This window comes from Octopus sinensis, unplaced genomic scaffold (genome assembly GCF_006345805.1).
Source record: "Octopus sinensis unplaced genomic scaffold, ASM634580v1 Contig17945, whole genome shotgun sequence".
Classification (NCBI taxonomy): Eukaryota; Metazoa; Mollusca; class Cephalopoda; order Octopoda; family Octopodidae; genus Octopus; species Octopus sinensis.
The window spans coordinates 25837-41784 of record NW_021835445.1 but is presented as its reverse complement, the minus strand read 5'-3'; the positions used below and the strand labels follow the sequence as shown (position 1 = coordinate 41784).

General features: G+C 36.7%; 2 protein-coding genes across 2 annotated transcripts; one reads left to right on the top strand and one right to left on the bottom strand.

The window, feature by feature from the left end:
• Positions 1 to 730: 730 nt before the first annotated feature.
• Positions 731 to 9090, bottom strand: LOC118761846 (zinc finger protein 98-like). The gene is made up of 4 exons (XM_036500000.1): positions 8991 to 9090; positions 7995 to 8066; positions 7314 to 7406; positions 731 to 837 (listed from the first exon to the last, which is right to left on the bottom strand). Exons 1-4 carry the CDS (start codon positions 9088 to 9090, stop codon positions 731 to 733), a joined length of 372 nt encoding a protein of 123 aa, XP_036355893.1.
• Positions 9091 to 10643: 1553 nt separating this feature from the next.
• Positions 10644 to 14239, top strand: LOC118761845 (zinc finger protein 492-like). The gene is made up of 2 exons (XM_036499999.1): positions 10644 to 11173; positions 12166 to 14239. Exon 2 carries the CDS (start codon positions 12732 to 12734, stop codon positions 13503 to 13505), a length of 774 nt encoding a protein of 257 aa, XP_036355892.1. The 5' UTR covers positions 10644 to 11173; positions 12166 to 12731; the 3' UTR covers positions 13506 to 14239.
• Positions 14240 to 15948: the final 1709 nt, after the last annotated feature.

Genomic DNA, 15948 nt, shown 5'->3' with positions numbered 1-15948 from the left:
CTCTCCTGTATGAATGCGTTTGTGAATAGTTAAGTTACCATTTTCAGAAAATGATTTACCACAGACATCACACCGATATGGCTTCTTTGCTGTATGAACACGCTTGTGCCTAGTTAAATAACGATATACAGAGAAGGATTTACCACAGATATCACAATGATATGATATTTTGCCCTTTTCATTCTTCTCCTCGTCAGAAAAATCAATTTCTTCAGACTCACTTTTATATTCAACTTCACTCCGATATAATTCATTTTCCATAATTTTCCTTTCTCTTGTCACAGTACACAAATGTTTTCCTTCTTCTCGTATATTGCTCTTAACAAATATTTCTACTGATATATCTCCATCAAAAGTGTTCTTTGTTAATATCTGAAGATGCTGCAAACTGCCTTCTTAATTGCTTTAACTCATTAACATTCAGATTACTCTGTCAAATTTAATGCTTATTTATTCAAATTCTTCTGAATTAATCATTCATTATCTTATTGCTTTAAGATTTCAACGATGTGATTCTTTATGTTTATATGACATTGCAGGGTGAGTGTAAGAGGCCAGATGTAGGCAATTTTAACATAGAATATGCAGAATATTTGGGAATGGTATGCCCAGTTCAAATGTTAAAGGATTAATTCAAATACAAATATAATTTTCTGTGTATTCCAGACAATAAAGAAGAGAAATTTTGCTACATATATGTCAGAGTTCAGAAGATATATTTTGCAGTAATTCAGTATATATTTATAGAAACAGGGTTATACGTGTTATGAGTAAGACGTTCAATACTAATGATGTAGTTTATATTAAAATCCTGTGATGCTGAGGTCATCTGATAATCTGAAACGAAAGAGAAACAACAGTGTAAAACATACAAGATAATTTGGAATTAGAGAGATTAAAACAGTGAAAGCTTAACTACATTTTTATATAGACATGTCCATAGAGGTGCAGGGATGGTTGTGTGGTAAGAATTTTGATTCCCAACACACAAATCTAATAAGCACACCAATTTTCTTCCTTCATTTCACTCCTTTCTTGAATTCCCAAGATTCCCTGTCACCATCCAATTCCATTAATGTGAATTTGAATTTGAATGCCTGAGACATTGTGAATCTTTCTTTAGCTGATTACACAACCATGGATACGTTGCAGTTACTCTCTTCATAGAGCCTGGTGATCCTGACCCCTGAACTACAAGGTTCCCTCTGCCCAGCATCAATATAAGAAGCATTGTTGGTTCAGCTGAGTTCTTCTGCTGCTTCTTCACAAACTGCCATGCTGCAGTCCCAAAGTTCGTCACAGAGTACCCCAGGTTAAAAAACGGTTAGAAATCACAACCGTTCATTTATATTTTATTTGGAAAAAGGGAAAGTGGACCTCGACGGAATTTGAACTCAGAAACTAATAATAATAATGGCAAATTAATTATGTGCAATACTTAATTAACAAATGCTCCACCACCCATACAATGTGACGTGTGTCAGTTATGTGTGGGTAGGAACCCAGCAAATGTATTTCATCATATTAAATTCCAATATAATCGTAATATACAGTCTGGGTACTACTAGCGAACAGTGGTCCCGGTGTGCGCACTCGCGCAGGCGAAGTTTCGCTTGTCGTAGCACAAGTTTTCCGTCGATTTCCGTAAAAAACTTTTATTTTTTTACATAAGTCATGAGAGCGAAAGAGACTAAGAGGAAGCGATTTTATGACGAGGGAAGTTTGTCTTTGAAGTTACCGTCTCGGGGAAGCATTGATGTACATGTGTGTGTGTGTTTGATGGGGTGTGGGAGACAGACAGTATGTTGTGTAAGTGAAGTGCTTCTGTTAGTGTGTGTGAAGAGACAGAGAGAGTAATGTGTGAAAGAGAGAGATAACTGAAATTTTTTACTCGGTGTATGTGTATATGTATGTCTGCATGTATGTGTGTGTGTGTATGTATCTATCTATGTATGGCCGATTCATCGTAATTACGATGAATCGGCCATACATACATACACACACACACATACATACACACACATACATACACATACATACACACACACACACATACATGCAGACATACATATATGTCTCCCACACCCCATCAAACACACACACATGTACATCAATGCTTCCCCTAGACGGTAACTTCAAAGACAAACTTCCCTCGTCATAAAATCGCTTCCTCTTAGTCTCTTTCGCTCTCATTACTTATGTAAAAAAATAAAAGTTTTTTACGGAAATCGACGGAAAACTTGTGCTACGACAAGCGAAACTTCGCCCTCGCGCAAGCTAGTCGTAAGTAGTCGATCCTACAATAATTTAAACTAAGTAAATATATAATTTTTATAAACAAACTAAGGTTAGGGTTAGGTTTAGGGTTAAAAAGTCGTTGTAGGATCGACTACTTACGACTAGCTAGCGCGAGTGAGCGCACTGGGACCACTGTTCGCTAGTAGTACCCACAGACTGAATAGTATTTGTAGAATATTTCATGAAAGTAACTTAATTTTCCTCGTTTCATCAGGTTTAGAATATTATTTACGATGGGTAAAATCTAAACAAATTTTGAATTTCCAAAGATTTGCGGGTTAATATAGGGCGTAACAAATATCAGAAAATCAAAAAAAAAAATGTGTGTAATAGGTGTAAAACAACTTCCTATGAACGAATATGAAAAAAAAAATTCGCGCACGCGAAGGGGGGTGGGGGAGAAGCCTCGGAAAATTCACATCGGGAAGTTCCGAAAGCGTCTGAGGAGCTGACCCGGGCACCAAAACAAAAAAAAAATAGTGTAATATGTGTAAAACAACTTGCTCTAAACGAATATGACAAAAAAAAAATGCGCTCTCGCGAAAGAGGGGTGGGGGGGAGAGGCCTCGGAATATTTATATCGGGAATTTCCGAAAGCGTCTGAACGGGCACAAAAACAAAAACAAAAACAGCGTAATAGGTGTAAAACAACTTGCTCTAAACGACTATCATGAAAAAAATGCGCGCTCGCGAAAGGGGGGTGGGGGAGAGGCTTCGGAAATTTCACATCTTCAGTCCACGGCCTTTAAACTAAGAAAAATAGTGTAATTGGTGTAAAACTACTTGTTCTAAACGAGTATCAAGAACACACACTCACACATGAATCATAAACTCCGTATTTCGCAAAAAAAATAATAAATAAAGAGAAGAAATTCTGGAAAAAGTGAAGAAATGTTGGATCTCCGCCATGTGAATCAAAATACGTGTCAGAAACATCTTGAAATACTACAGAAATTATGTTACGAAAATGATAATGTATACATACCTCTTTGAATGGTCCATCGATAATGATGATAAAGAAATGAGTTGGATTTGAACTCAGAATATTGACTAACACACAACTACATACTACAAGACTCAAAATATTCAGCCAAGTCACCACCCTTTAACTAGCAATAATAATAACATCAATAACATAACAGCTAAAAGATTTATTTGTTCTGAAAATAACAATCATAGTAAATAAATATGTTCTTTAATATTCACATTCATGTGCACAGTTAAACACACTTACATACAAACAGTCACGCATGCATAATACAAAACGGAACACATAAATGAAGGATGCATTACTTAGTATATATTACATCTAGAGAATTTTGATTAATAAGTCAAATATGCAAATTATAAAGATAATTAATTGCTTTACTAAACCGTGTTGTAAACGTGAAAAATAAATTTGGGAAAAAATACACGCCAAAACTAATTAATAAAGGATAATTAGGGAAGGATTGACACAAAATAATAATTTTTTCTGTCTCTTTTTTTCTGATAAATGCATCTTAATAAGTGAGAAGAATTGCATATATCTGAACTATTTCAAAGAAAAGCATAAATTTAATGTTTAAAATAGCTTTAACCAAGGAATGAGATCCACATTCTTCACTTTTTCCAGAATTTCTTCTCTTTATTTTTTTTTTTTGCGAAATACGGAGTTTATGATTCATGTGTGAGTGTGTGTTCTTGATACTCGTTTAGAACAAGTAGTTTTACACCAATTACACGATTTTTTCTTAGTTTAAAGGCCGTGGACTGAAGATGTGAAATTTCCGAAGCCTCTCCCCCACCCCCTTTTCGCGAGCGCGCATTTTTTTATGATAGTCGTTTAGAGCAAGTTGTTTTACACCTATTACGCTGTTTTTGTTTTTGTTTTTGTGCCCGGTTCAGACGCTTTCGGAAATTCCCGATATAAATATTCCGAGGCCTCTCCCCCACCCCTCTTTCGCGAGAGCGCATTTTTTTTTGTCATATTCGTTTAGAGCAAGTTGTTTTACACATATTACACTATTTTATTTTGTTTTGGTGCCCGGGTCAGCCCTCAGACGCTTTCGGAACTTCCCGATGTGAATTTTCCGAGGACTCTCCCACCCCCCTTTCGCGTGCGCGAATTTTTTTTTTCATATTCGTTCATAGGAAGTTGTTTTACACCTATTACACACATTTTTTTTTGATTTTCTGATATTTGTTACGCCCTATATTAACCGATTTGCGACAATAAAGGTTTTGTACAAAGAGAAAACGAACTTAAATCTAAAAAATAAGACGGAATTATTACTTTACTCACGATTAAATCTCAATCGTTATCTTCGAAGGAGTCCTTTTCCCTGCAGTTTTGATACAAAAGCAGAAATTCATCCAGAAAAGGGATCAAAGAACTTCTCAGACACCAGAAGCGATCCTGAGAAAAAAAATACCGTTAAAAATGGGGTGTGTATAAAACATGAATTAGTTTGTTTTGAATACCGAAAGGAAATTGTAGTATTGTATCAAACTTAATGGCAATTTTCTTTTTGTTCTGACTGAATGCATGTTAATTTTCTTTTTGTTCTGAGCTGAAACATAATTTTATCTTTCATAGCTTCGGAATCAATAAAATAAAGATCCAGTCAAAAACAGAAGTCGATGGTAGTCCAACCAGCGTATCAAGTAAAGCCTAGGAGGTCTCTACATATGCTAGAAATGGCAGCCAAATCTCTTCAATTTACTCGCAAACGAGAATTGCGGTGGTGAAATATCGCAGATTCAGTTTTAGGGGTTTTTTTTTTTTGGTACCTTTTTTACAAACCTGTTCCAACATTTCACGGGATTCTTTTTATTAAAACTTCGATCGTTGTATGCCTAGTCGTCATAATGTTGCCACCATGCACAAAATGCCAACTTCTCTGATTGAGTAAAAATGCCCTTCTACTCTTTTACTTGTTTCAGTCATTTGACTGTGGCCATGCTGGAGCACCACCTTTAGTCGAGCAAATCGACCCCAGGACTTAATCTTTGGAAGCCTAGTACTTATACTATCGTTCACTTTTGCCGAACTGCTAAGTTACGGGGACGTAAACACACCAGCATCGGTTGTCAGGCAATGTTGAGGGGACAAAACACACACACACACATACATATATATATCATCATCATCATCATCATTATCATCGTTTAACGTCTGCTTCCCATGCTAGTATGGGTTGGACGGTTTTGACTGAGGTCTGGCGAACCAGATGGCTGCACCATCTTGATTTGGCAGAGTTTCTACAGCTGGATGCCCTTCCTAACGCCAACCATTCCAAGAGTGTAGTGGGTGCTTTTTACGTGCCAGGGCTTCTTTCAGTTTCCGTCTACCAAATCCACTCCCAAGATTTTGGTCAGCCTACTCCTGAAGTAGAAGGAGGCCATGCAAGGGGACTGAACCCCGAACCTGTGTGGTTAGGAAGCAAGCTTCTTACCGCACAGTCACGTCTGTGCCTATAATGAAGTATTTCCATTTATGGTTTGCGTATCTATTTCTAGCATAACAACCTATGAGGTAATGCCATCACTGAAGCATGAAAAGGCATTCCTCATCTCCCATACACACAACTGGACAAACATTGACAGTATTTTTTTATTCATATCTTACATGGAATATATATGTTACGGAGATGTACTTGCATAGCAAGTGACCTGATCTCAGATCGTGTGCTGGAACGAAAAACAATTGCAGCGTGGAAGGTGCTTATAAGCCATTAAAAAGACACACAAAAGCCGTTCGATTCACTTCAACATTTAAATTTAATTTGTCAAAATATTTCCGTCGCTTTCAGACCATGACCTTTTCACTGACAAAATTCTGAATATTATGAAAAAACAGCTTTTATTAAAAATATCAGAATTGATGAGGATATATAAAAATATAGTGTTAGCAACTTGTTATCACATGCTGTTATATCTTCTTTATTGTGAGGATATATTTATTGTTGTTGTTGTTTGTTTGTTCTTTCTCGAGCCATGCCTAGCTCATAAGGGCCGGTTTCCTGGCATATAGGCTCACCACCTGGATGGGACGCCGGTCCGTCGCAGGTGAGCTGCAAGATGCAGGAGGAAAGAGTGAGAGAAAGTTGTAGCAAAAGAGTCAGCAGAAGTTCGTCATTACCTTCTGCTGGAACCACGTGGAGCTCAGGTGTTTCACTCATAAACACACACATTGTCCAATCTGAGATTCGAACCCGTGATCGCTCGACCGCAAGTCAGCTGCTCTAACCACTAGGCCATGTGCCTCCACATACATTTATTGTTAAATAAGATATTCCTTTCAACAAATGACTTTTGACATTGATACAGTCACTCTTCTCTCTGATGAGAAATATATCTGTAGTTAATTGTCTTTTTTGAGAGAAGGATATACCACAGAATCAGTTACATGGTTTCTCTTCCATATCAATGTGTGTCTGTGTTTATCTAAGAGATTTATTTGAGAGAACCATTCACCACAGATATCACAATGACATGGATTCTCTCCTAATGAATGAGTCTGTGAGTGGTCAAGTGATCTATTTCAGAGAATGATTCACCACAGGTGTCACAATGATGTGATTTCATTCCTGAATGAATACCTTTGTGTTTATTTAAATGTCCCTTTTGAGTGAATGATCTATCACAGATATCACACTGATATGGTCTCTCACCTGTATGAATACGTTTGTGATTAGTTAAGAAGGCTTTTAAAGAGAATGATTTACCACAGATATCACAGTGGTAAGGTTTCTCACCTGTATGGACAAATCTGTGAGTGGATAAGTCACCACTTCGAGAGAATGATTTACTACAGATATCACAGTAGTAAGGTTTCTCATCTGTATGGACAAATCTGTGAGTGGATAAGTCACCACTTCGAGAGAATGATTTACTACAGATATCACAGTGATATGGTTTTTCTCCTGTATGAATACGTTTGTGCTGAGTCAAATTACTCTTTTGAGAGAATGATTTACCACAAATATCACAATGATGTGGCTTCTCTCCTGTATGAGTAAGTTTGTGTTTACTTAAATGTTCCTTTTGGGAAAATGATTTCTCACAAGTATCGCAATGATATCGTTTCTCTCCTGTGTGAATACGTTTGTGTTTAGCTAAGTTAACTTTCACGGAAAATGATTTATCACAGATATCACACTGAAAAGGTTTCTCTCCTGTATGAACAAGTTTGTGAATAGCTAATTCAGACCCTTGAGAGAATGATTTACCACAGATATCACAGTGATATGGTTTCTCTCCTGTATGGGCACGTTTGTGTACAGTTATAGAACTTCTGTGAGCAAATGATTTACCACAGATATCACAGTGATGTGGTTTCTACCTGTATGGGTAAGTTTGTGATGAGTTAAATTAGATTTGCAAGAGAAAGATTTATCACAGTTGTCACACTGATTTACTGCATATATCACAGTGATATGCTTTCTCACCTGTATGAATGCGTTTGTGAAGAGTAACTTTACCACTCTGAGAGAATGATTTACCACAGACATCACAGCGATATGGTTTCAATCCTGTATGAGTCTGTTTGTGTAGAGTTAGAGTATTTTTATGAGAGAATGATTTACCACAGGTATCACAGTGATATAATTTCTCACCTGTATGAGTGTGTCTGTGAATAGTTAAATTAGTTTTGTAAGAGAAAGATTTACCACAGGTATCACAATGATATGGTTTCTCTCCTGTATGAATACGTTTGTGAAGAGTAACTTTACTACTTTGAGAGAATGATTTACCACAGATATCACAGTGATATAGTTTCAATCCTGAATGAACATGTTTGTGTACAGTTATGGTACTTCTGTGAGAGAATGATTTACCACAGATATCACAGCGATATGGTTGCTCTCCAGTATGAATATGCTTGTGAGCGGTTAAGTGGTGACTACGACTGAATGATTTACCACAGATATCACAGCGATATGGCTTCTCTCCTGTATGAATATGTTTATGAGCGGTTAAATGGTGACTACGACTGAATGATTTACCACAGATATTACAGTGATATGGTCTCTCTCCTGTATGAATACGTTTGTGTGCAATTAAGAGATTATTACGAGAGAATGATTTACCACAAATATCACAATGGTATTTTCTCTCACCTGTATGAGTAGGTTTGTGGTTAGATAAGGTATTTTTGTGAGTAAAAGATTTACCACAGATATCACAATGATATGGTTTCTCACCTGTGTGGATGCGTTTGTGTGCACTTAGATGGGGCTTTTGAGAGAAAGATTTTCCACAGACATCACAGTGATATGGCTTCTCACCTGTATGGATATGCATGTGAATAGCCAAAATAGATTTTTGAGAGAATGATTTACCACAGATATTACAGTGGTATGGCTTCTCACCTGTATGAACACGTCTGTGTTCAGTTAAGGTATTCCTATGAGGAAATGATTTCCCACAGGTATCACAATGATATGGTGTCTCACCTGTATGAATTCGTTTGTGAGCAGTTAAGGTATTATTTCTAGAGAATGATTCACCACATATGCCGCAATGGTATGCTTTCTCTCCTATATGAATATTTTTATGAACATTTAAGGTATTTACCAGAGAGAAATATTTACCACAGACATCGCAATGATGTGGTTTCTCACCTGTATGAACATGATTGTGATTTGTCAAGGTATTCCTTTGAGAGAAAGATTTACCACAGATACCACAGTGATAGGGCTTCTCACCTGTATGAATGCGTTTATGAATAGCCAATGCATTATTTGCAGAGAATGCTTTACCACAGATATCACAGTCGTATACAGATTTTCCTCTTTCTTTTGGCATCTCTGCAGCTAAAACTAACAAAACTCCAAGATTCTCACACAATTCCTCTTTCTGAAATTTCTTTCTTCAACAAAATGGTCTGGAAATTTCCTTTCTTCTTGTTTCTATATTTTATTCCTAACAAATGTTACAACTGCCATATTTTTAGCAAATATAAGCTTTACTGATATCTTTAAGATGTTGCATACGTCTTTTTAAATTTATCCAAGTTCATTCAGAATTCAAAATTATATTCTACTCCATTTGGGACAGTTAATCCAAGAAATTTCACCAATAATGTCACTCAGAGGAAATATTTTACTGAAATTCGCAGTTAATTTACATAAACAGGGTTCTTATATCCAGTTCTGTGTAACATCGTCTTCAAAATATAATAAACATTGATGACGCTTCTGCAGTAAAATTCCTCTGAATCCAATGTCCTCTAATATTCTGAAATAAGAGAGAAACAACAGTTTAAGACAGAGTGTAGCTTTGGTTATGACAAAGGCTTGGTGTTCATTTATATACGACATTTACTGCTACATTTTTTTTAAACAAGGCTTCATGAAAACACAGACTCAATCTTACATGAACATTGTATTTGAGAGGAATTGAAGGCCTTCAACAGATAACATTGTGTAACACAGTTTTTGTCCTTGGGTAGCAATTGCTATTTCCTACTTGCTAAACGTATCTTTTTATGTGTTCAGTAAGTTAACGGAAAGAAACAGGGATCTTTTCGATTTGACTGGCAGTTTTTTAAAAATAACAGCAGGGAATGGAAAAATAGCGCGGGAGAAAAAGGGCGGGAATTGCTAGGGGGAAATAACTCTACATTTAAAGAGCTCTTTATTCACACTTAAGATTATTTAGAGGTCAGTCGGTGTACCAGTTATACGCGGTGAGACTGGTTTAGGAGTTAATCATTTTTATATCCGTGACAAACGTTGGTTTATAATTTGATGAAGTGGGGGTACAATTAATGTATTTTTCTTTACTACCCACAAGGGGCTAAACACAGAGGAGACAAACAAGAACAGACGAACGGATTCAGTCGATGGTATCGACCCTAGTGCGTAAATGGTACTTATTTAATCTATTGCTTTTCAATCTGTTTTCTGCTTAGGGTGGGAGAAAGGGTATTTCTTTTTTCTTCAGAAATATAAATAAACCCAATCTGTTACTTAAACGAGGGACATATTCATATGGTACATAATGTTTTCACCTCAATAGACGTCATTGATTGGTCGAAATTGCAGAAATTGAAGAAAAACAACAACAAATATCTTACAAAATATAGAATTTTCTCAATAAAGCCAAGAGAAAAGATGTTTCATAAACACATTCTACCAGTATACGAAGTTTAAAAGTGTTTAGTTACCTAGAAACTATGTTACAAAGTGCCGTTCAAAAGGAAAAGATCCCTACATTCTGACCCCATGTATATCTGTCTAGTGCTTGACTGCTGTTTGACACGACATGTCTCACCGTCGCCTTCTTCATCAGTTGCTCGTATGTTCCACCGGACTAAATTGGTCGGTGAAGGTAAAAAGTATAATGGAAACTGCTGGTGGGAAAAAAATTTAGTTTCGTTAATTTTTTATTTAATTAATAGAAAAAAGGTTGTAAAAGAAGACTAAATTTAACTTTTTTTCCATTACACTCAAGCAAAAAATTATTTATGAATTTCTTTCTCTTTCACATTTTCTAAATATCAGTATTTTCTAAATATCAGTGGGGGATAGATTAGTAACTACCATCGACTTACGTTTTTGACAGAATCTTTATTTTATTTATTCCGAAGCTATGAAAGGTAAAATTAACATCGGCCGAATTTAAGCTAAAAAACAAAATAGGAAAAAAATAATGTTTGGCCTAAATAATTGCCGTTAAGTTTGGTACAATATTAATATTTCGTTTCGGTATTCAAAACAAACCAATTCATCTTTTATACTTACCCCATATTTAAAGGTATTTTTTTTCTCAGGATCGTTTCTGGTGTCTGAGAAGTTCTTTGATCCCTTTTCTGGATGAATTTCTGCTTTTGTATCAAAAGTGCAGGGAAAAGGACTCCTTCGAAGATAACGATTTAGATTTAATCGTGAGTAAAGTAATAATTCCGTCTTATTTTTTATATTTAAGTTCGTTTTCTCTTTGTACAAAACCTTTTATTGTCGCAAATCTTTGGAAATTCAAAATTTGTTTAGATTTTACCCATCGTAAATAATATTCGAAACCTGATGAAACGAGGGAAATTTTCATGAAATTTTCTACAGTCGATCCTACAACGACCTTTTAAAAATAATTTATTTACTTGGTTTAGAAAATTGTAGGATCGACTACTTACGACTAGCTTGTGCGAGTGCGCGCACCGGGACCACTGTTCGCTAGTAGTACCCAGACTGTGTATATTACGATTATATTGGAATTTAATATGATGAAATACATTTGCTGGGATCCTACCCACACATAACTCACACACGTCACATTGTATGGGTGGTGGAGCATTTGTTAATTAAGTATTGCACATAAATAATTTACCATTATTATTATTAGTTTCTGAGTTCAAATTCCGCCAAGGTCCACTTTCCCTTTTTGTGATTTCTAACCATTTTTTAACCTGGGGTACTCTGTGACGAACTTTGGGACTGCAGCATGGCAGTTTGTGAAGAAGCAGCAGAAGAACTCAGCTGAACCAACAATGCTTCTTATATTGATGCTGGGCAGAGGGAACCTTGTAGTTCAGGGGTCAGGATCACCAGGCTCTATGAAGAGAGTAACTGCAACGTATCCATGGTTGTGTAATCAGCTAAAGAAAGATTCACAATGTCTCAGGCATTCAAATTCAAATTCACGTTAATGGAATTGGATGGTGACAGGGAATCTTGGGAATTCAAGAAAGGAGTGAAATGAAGGAAGAAAATGGGTGTCCTTATTAGATTTGTGTGTTGGGAATCAAAATTCTTACCACACAACCATCCCTGCACCTCTATGGACATGTCTATATAAAAATGTAGTAAAACTTTCACTGTTTTAATCTCTCTAATTCCTAATTATCTTGTATGTTTTACACTTGTTTCTCTTTCGTTTCAGATTATAGGATGACCTCAGCATCACAGGATTTTAATATAAACTACATCATTAATATTGAACGTCTTACTCATAACACGTATAACCCTGTTTCTATAAATATATACTGAATTACTGCAAAATATATCTTCTGAACTCTGACATATATGTAGCAAAATTTCCCTTCTTTATTGTCTGGAATACACAGAAAATTATATTTGTATTTGAATTAAATCTTTAAGATTTGAACTGGGCATACCATTCCCAAATATTCTGCATATTTTATGTTAAAATTGCTCACATCTGGCCTCTTACACTCACCCTGTAATGTCATATAAACATAAGGAATCACATCGTTGAAATCTTAATGCAATAAGATAATCAATGATTAATAAAGAAGAATTTTGAAAAAAAAACTTTACAGAGTAATCTGAGTGTTAATTAGTTAAAGCAATTAAGAAGGCAGTTTGCAGCATCTTCAGATATTACCCAAGATCACTTTTGATGGAGATATATCAGTAGAAATATTTAAGAGCAATATACGAGAAGAAGGAAAACATTTGTGTACTGTGACGAGAGAAAGGAAAATTATGGAAAATGAATTATATCGGAGTGAAGTTGAATGTAAAAGAGAGTCTGAAGAAATTGATTTTTCTAATGAGGAAAAGAATGAAAAGGGCAAAATATCGTATGATTGTGATATCTGTGGTAAATCCTTCTCTGGATATCGTTATTTAACTAGGCACAAGCATGTTCATACTGCAAAGAAGCCATATAGGTGTGATATCTGTGGTAAATCATTTTCTGTCACTTGTAACTTAACTATTCACAAACGCATTCATACAGGTGAGAAGCCATATCATTGTGAAATCTGTGGTAAATCATTTTCTGAAAATGGTAACCTAACTCAGCACAGGCGTGTTCATACAGGAGAGAAGCCCTATCGGTGTGATATCTGTGGTAAATCCTTCTTTGTAACTGGTCACTTAACTCAGCACAAACGCATTCATTCAGGAGAGAAGCCATATCATTGTGATATCTGTGGTAAATCATTTTCTCAAAATAGTGTGCTGACTAGGCACAAACGCATTCATACAGGAGAGAAGTCATATCAGTGTGAAATCTGTGGTAAATCATTTTCTGAAAAAATTAATTTGACTGGTCACAAACGCATTCATACAGGAGAGAAGCCATATCAGTGTGATATCTGTGGTAAATCCTTCTCTGTAACTGGTCACTTAACTCAGCACAAACGCATTCATTCAGGAGAGAAGCCATATCAGTGTGATATCTGTGGTAAATCATTTTCTCAAAGTGGTCACCTGACTAAACGCATTCATTCAAAAGAAGTCATATCACTGTAATACCTGTGGTAAATCATTTTCCAAAAACAGCACTTTGTCTAGTCTCAAACGTTTTCATACATGAGAGAAGCCATATCATTGAAACATGTGGCAAATCATTTGCTTATAGAAGCAGCGTAACTACTTCCTTAAACCTTCATGAGAGACAAACCATACCAGTCATCTGTCATCATTGTTCTCCATGTCCACATTTGCCAATCTCTCATTGGTGAGATGATATTTATTGAGGTGAATTTTCACTGTCCAGATGCCCTTCCTGTTGCCAACCTTCCTTCACCTGTTTCAGACTAAAATATTTCCCCGTGACCTGACATGTTTTTATGTCAGATTGGCGATGAACGTTGCTTGCATGGCAGTGACACCCACAACTATCATACAGTCTCCAGGCAAGGATATAGTAACACACACACACACACATTCATAAGCCCCTCACACTTCTATGAAACATCCCCCTCTATCCTCTGTACCTCTAATATTCCCCCACCACCACTACCTTTTGTGTATGTCCTCATACATCTCCATCACCATCCATTTCTCTCTATACATCTATCATTCTCTCCTTTCTTTTCCTACTGGAATTGTCAGGTTTCTCCTCTATAGTAAGACACTCGTCTCTCTCCTGCTGTTATACATCAACCTCTCAACTGACAAAAAGCCATCCCCCTCGCTTCCACTCCCTCTGACAACTGATTGGATCTTTATCTTGCAAGTTACTTGCTGATTCCCAATGATGCTGGTGCCACATAAAAAGCACCCAATGCACTCAGTAAAGGGGTCGGCATTAGGAAGGGCCTCCAGCCATGGGAACCTTGCCAAAGCAGACAATGGATACCCAAGACTTATTCTTTCTACACCTAGTACTTATTCTATCTGCCCCTTTTGCCAAACTGCTTAACACACCAGCATCGGTTGTCAAGCGATATTAGGGGACAAACACAAACACAAACATAGGCGCAGGAGTGGCTGTGTGGTAAGTAGCTTGCTACCCAACCACATGGTTCCGGGTTCAGTCCCACTGCATGCCATCTTGGGCAAATGTCTTCTACTATAGCCCTGGGCCGACCATTACCTTGTGAGTGGATTTGGTAGATAGAAACTGAGAGAAGCCTGTTGTATAGATGTATATATACATGTGTGTGTTTGTCCCCCTAGCATTGCTTGACAACCGATGCTGGTGTGTTTATATCCCCATAACTTAGTGGCTCGGCAAAAGAGACCGATAGAATAAGTACTGGGCTTACAAAGAATAAGTCCCGGGGTCGATTTGCTCAACTAAAGGCAGTGCTCCAGCATGGCCACAGTCAAATGACTGAAACAAGTAAAAGAGTAAATAGAGAGAGATATACACACACATACCAATCTACACATAACGGGCTTCATTTAGTTTCCATCCACGAAATCCACTCACAGGGCTTTGGTTGGCCCGAGGTTATTATAGAAGACACTTACCCAGGTGTCCATGCTTGGCATGGGTTGTACATTTTGACCAGGGCTGGAAGGCTGCATCTGATTCCTGTCTGATTTCGCATGGTTTCTACGGCTGGATGCTCTTCCTTTCACCAACCACTCTGAGAGTGTAATGGGTGCTCAACAATAGAATGCAGATGTCGAAAGGTGGAATATTCTTGAAAGTACTTGAAGGTTCGGAATTCCATGTTAAACAAGGACAGAGATTCATAATTGAGACTGATTTCACTTGTGCATCCAAAAATTTAATTTGTGCAATAACTAGTTCAGGATGTGAACACACAAAAAAGAAGAAGCATGGATGTCCCTCAGACAGAGAACACATTTCATGAGGAATAGATTCATTTCCCAAGTTACAGACATTGTTTATGAGTTTTATTTTTCAAGCACAACATCCAAATTTTGAAAGTTTCTACAACCATAACAAATGCATCTGTGTCTTACCAAGAAGTTTATAAAGAGCAAAGGAATGCTTCTCAGTAAACAACTCTAGACTTGTTTCTTTGCTTGTGAATCAGTGGTCACGTCTACAAATGATGGTGTCCCTGTGTCTTGTGAAAGTGATTCAGAAAACAATTATAATAATAATATTTTGTTTATTCTAAATAATCTTGACATTGTTTTGACTTTCCATAAAATATTCTTTACATTCTACTGTTGTTTTATTGTCATTTATTTGCAAGTATTATAAATTTTATTGGTAAAATATTTTTCTGGGAATGAATTACAATTTATAACATTGCTTCTATGGGAAATTATTGCTTTGCTTTATGAGTTTTCACTTTACGAGCAATCTCCAGGAAGAAATTAACTCATATATCAAGGCATTATTGTTTCTGACATTATTTTGGCACAAGGCCAGCAATTTCAGGGGAAGGAGTAAGTTGAATAACCACATGGATCAGCATGTGTGCTCTTTACATGAACTAGGACGGGGTGCCTTTTACAGGGACCGGCTGAAAGCTGAGACCCCCTT

Bases quoted from the DNA above. Each gene is read 5' to 3' on its own strand.
- LOC118761845 (XM_036499999.1), top strand. From the start codon at position 12,732: ATGGAAAATGAATTATATCGGAGTGAAGTTGAATGTAAAAGAGAGTCT.
- LOC118761846 (XM_036500000.1), bottom strand. From the start codon at position 9,090: ATGCCAAAAGAAAGAGGAAAATCTGTATACGACTGTGATATCTGTGGT. The intron at 8,067-8,990 runs GTGAGAAGCCCT...ATGTTCATTCAG, and splicing joins TCATAAACGCATTCATACAG to GATTGAAACTATATCACTGT. The intron at 7,407-7,994 runs GTATTCATACAG...TTTCCGTGAAAG, and splicing joins TAAAGTTACTCTTCACAAAC to TTAACTTAGCTAAACACAAA.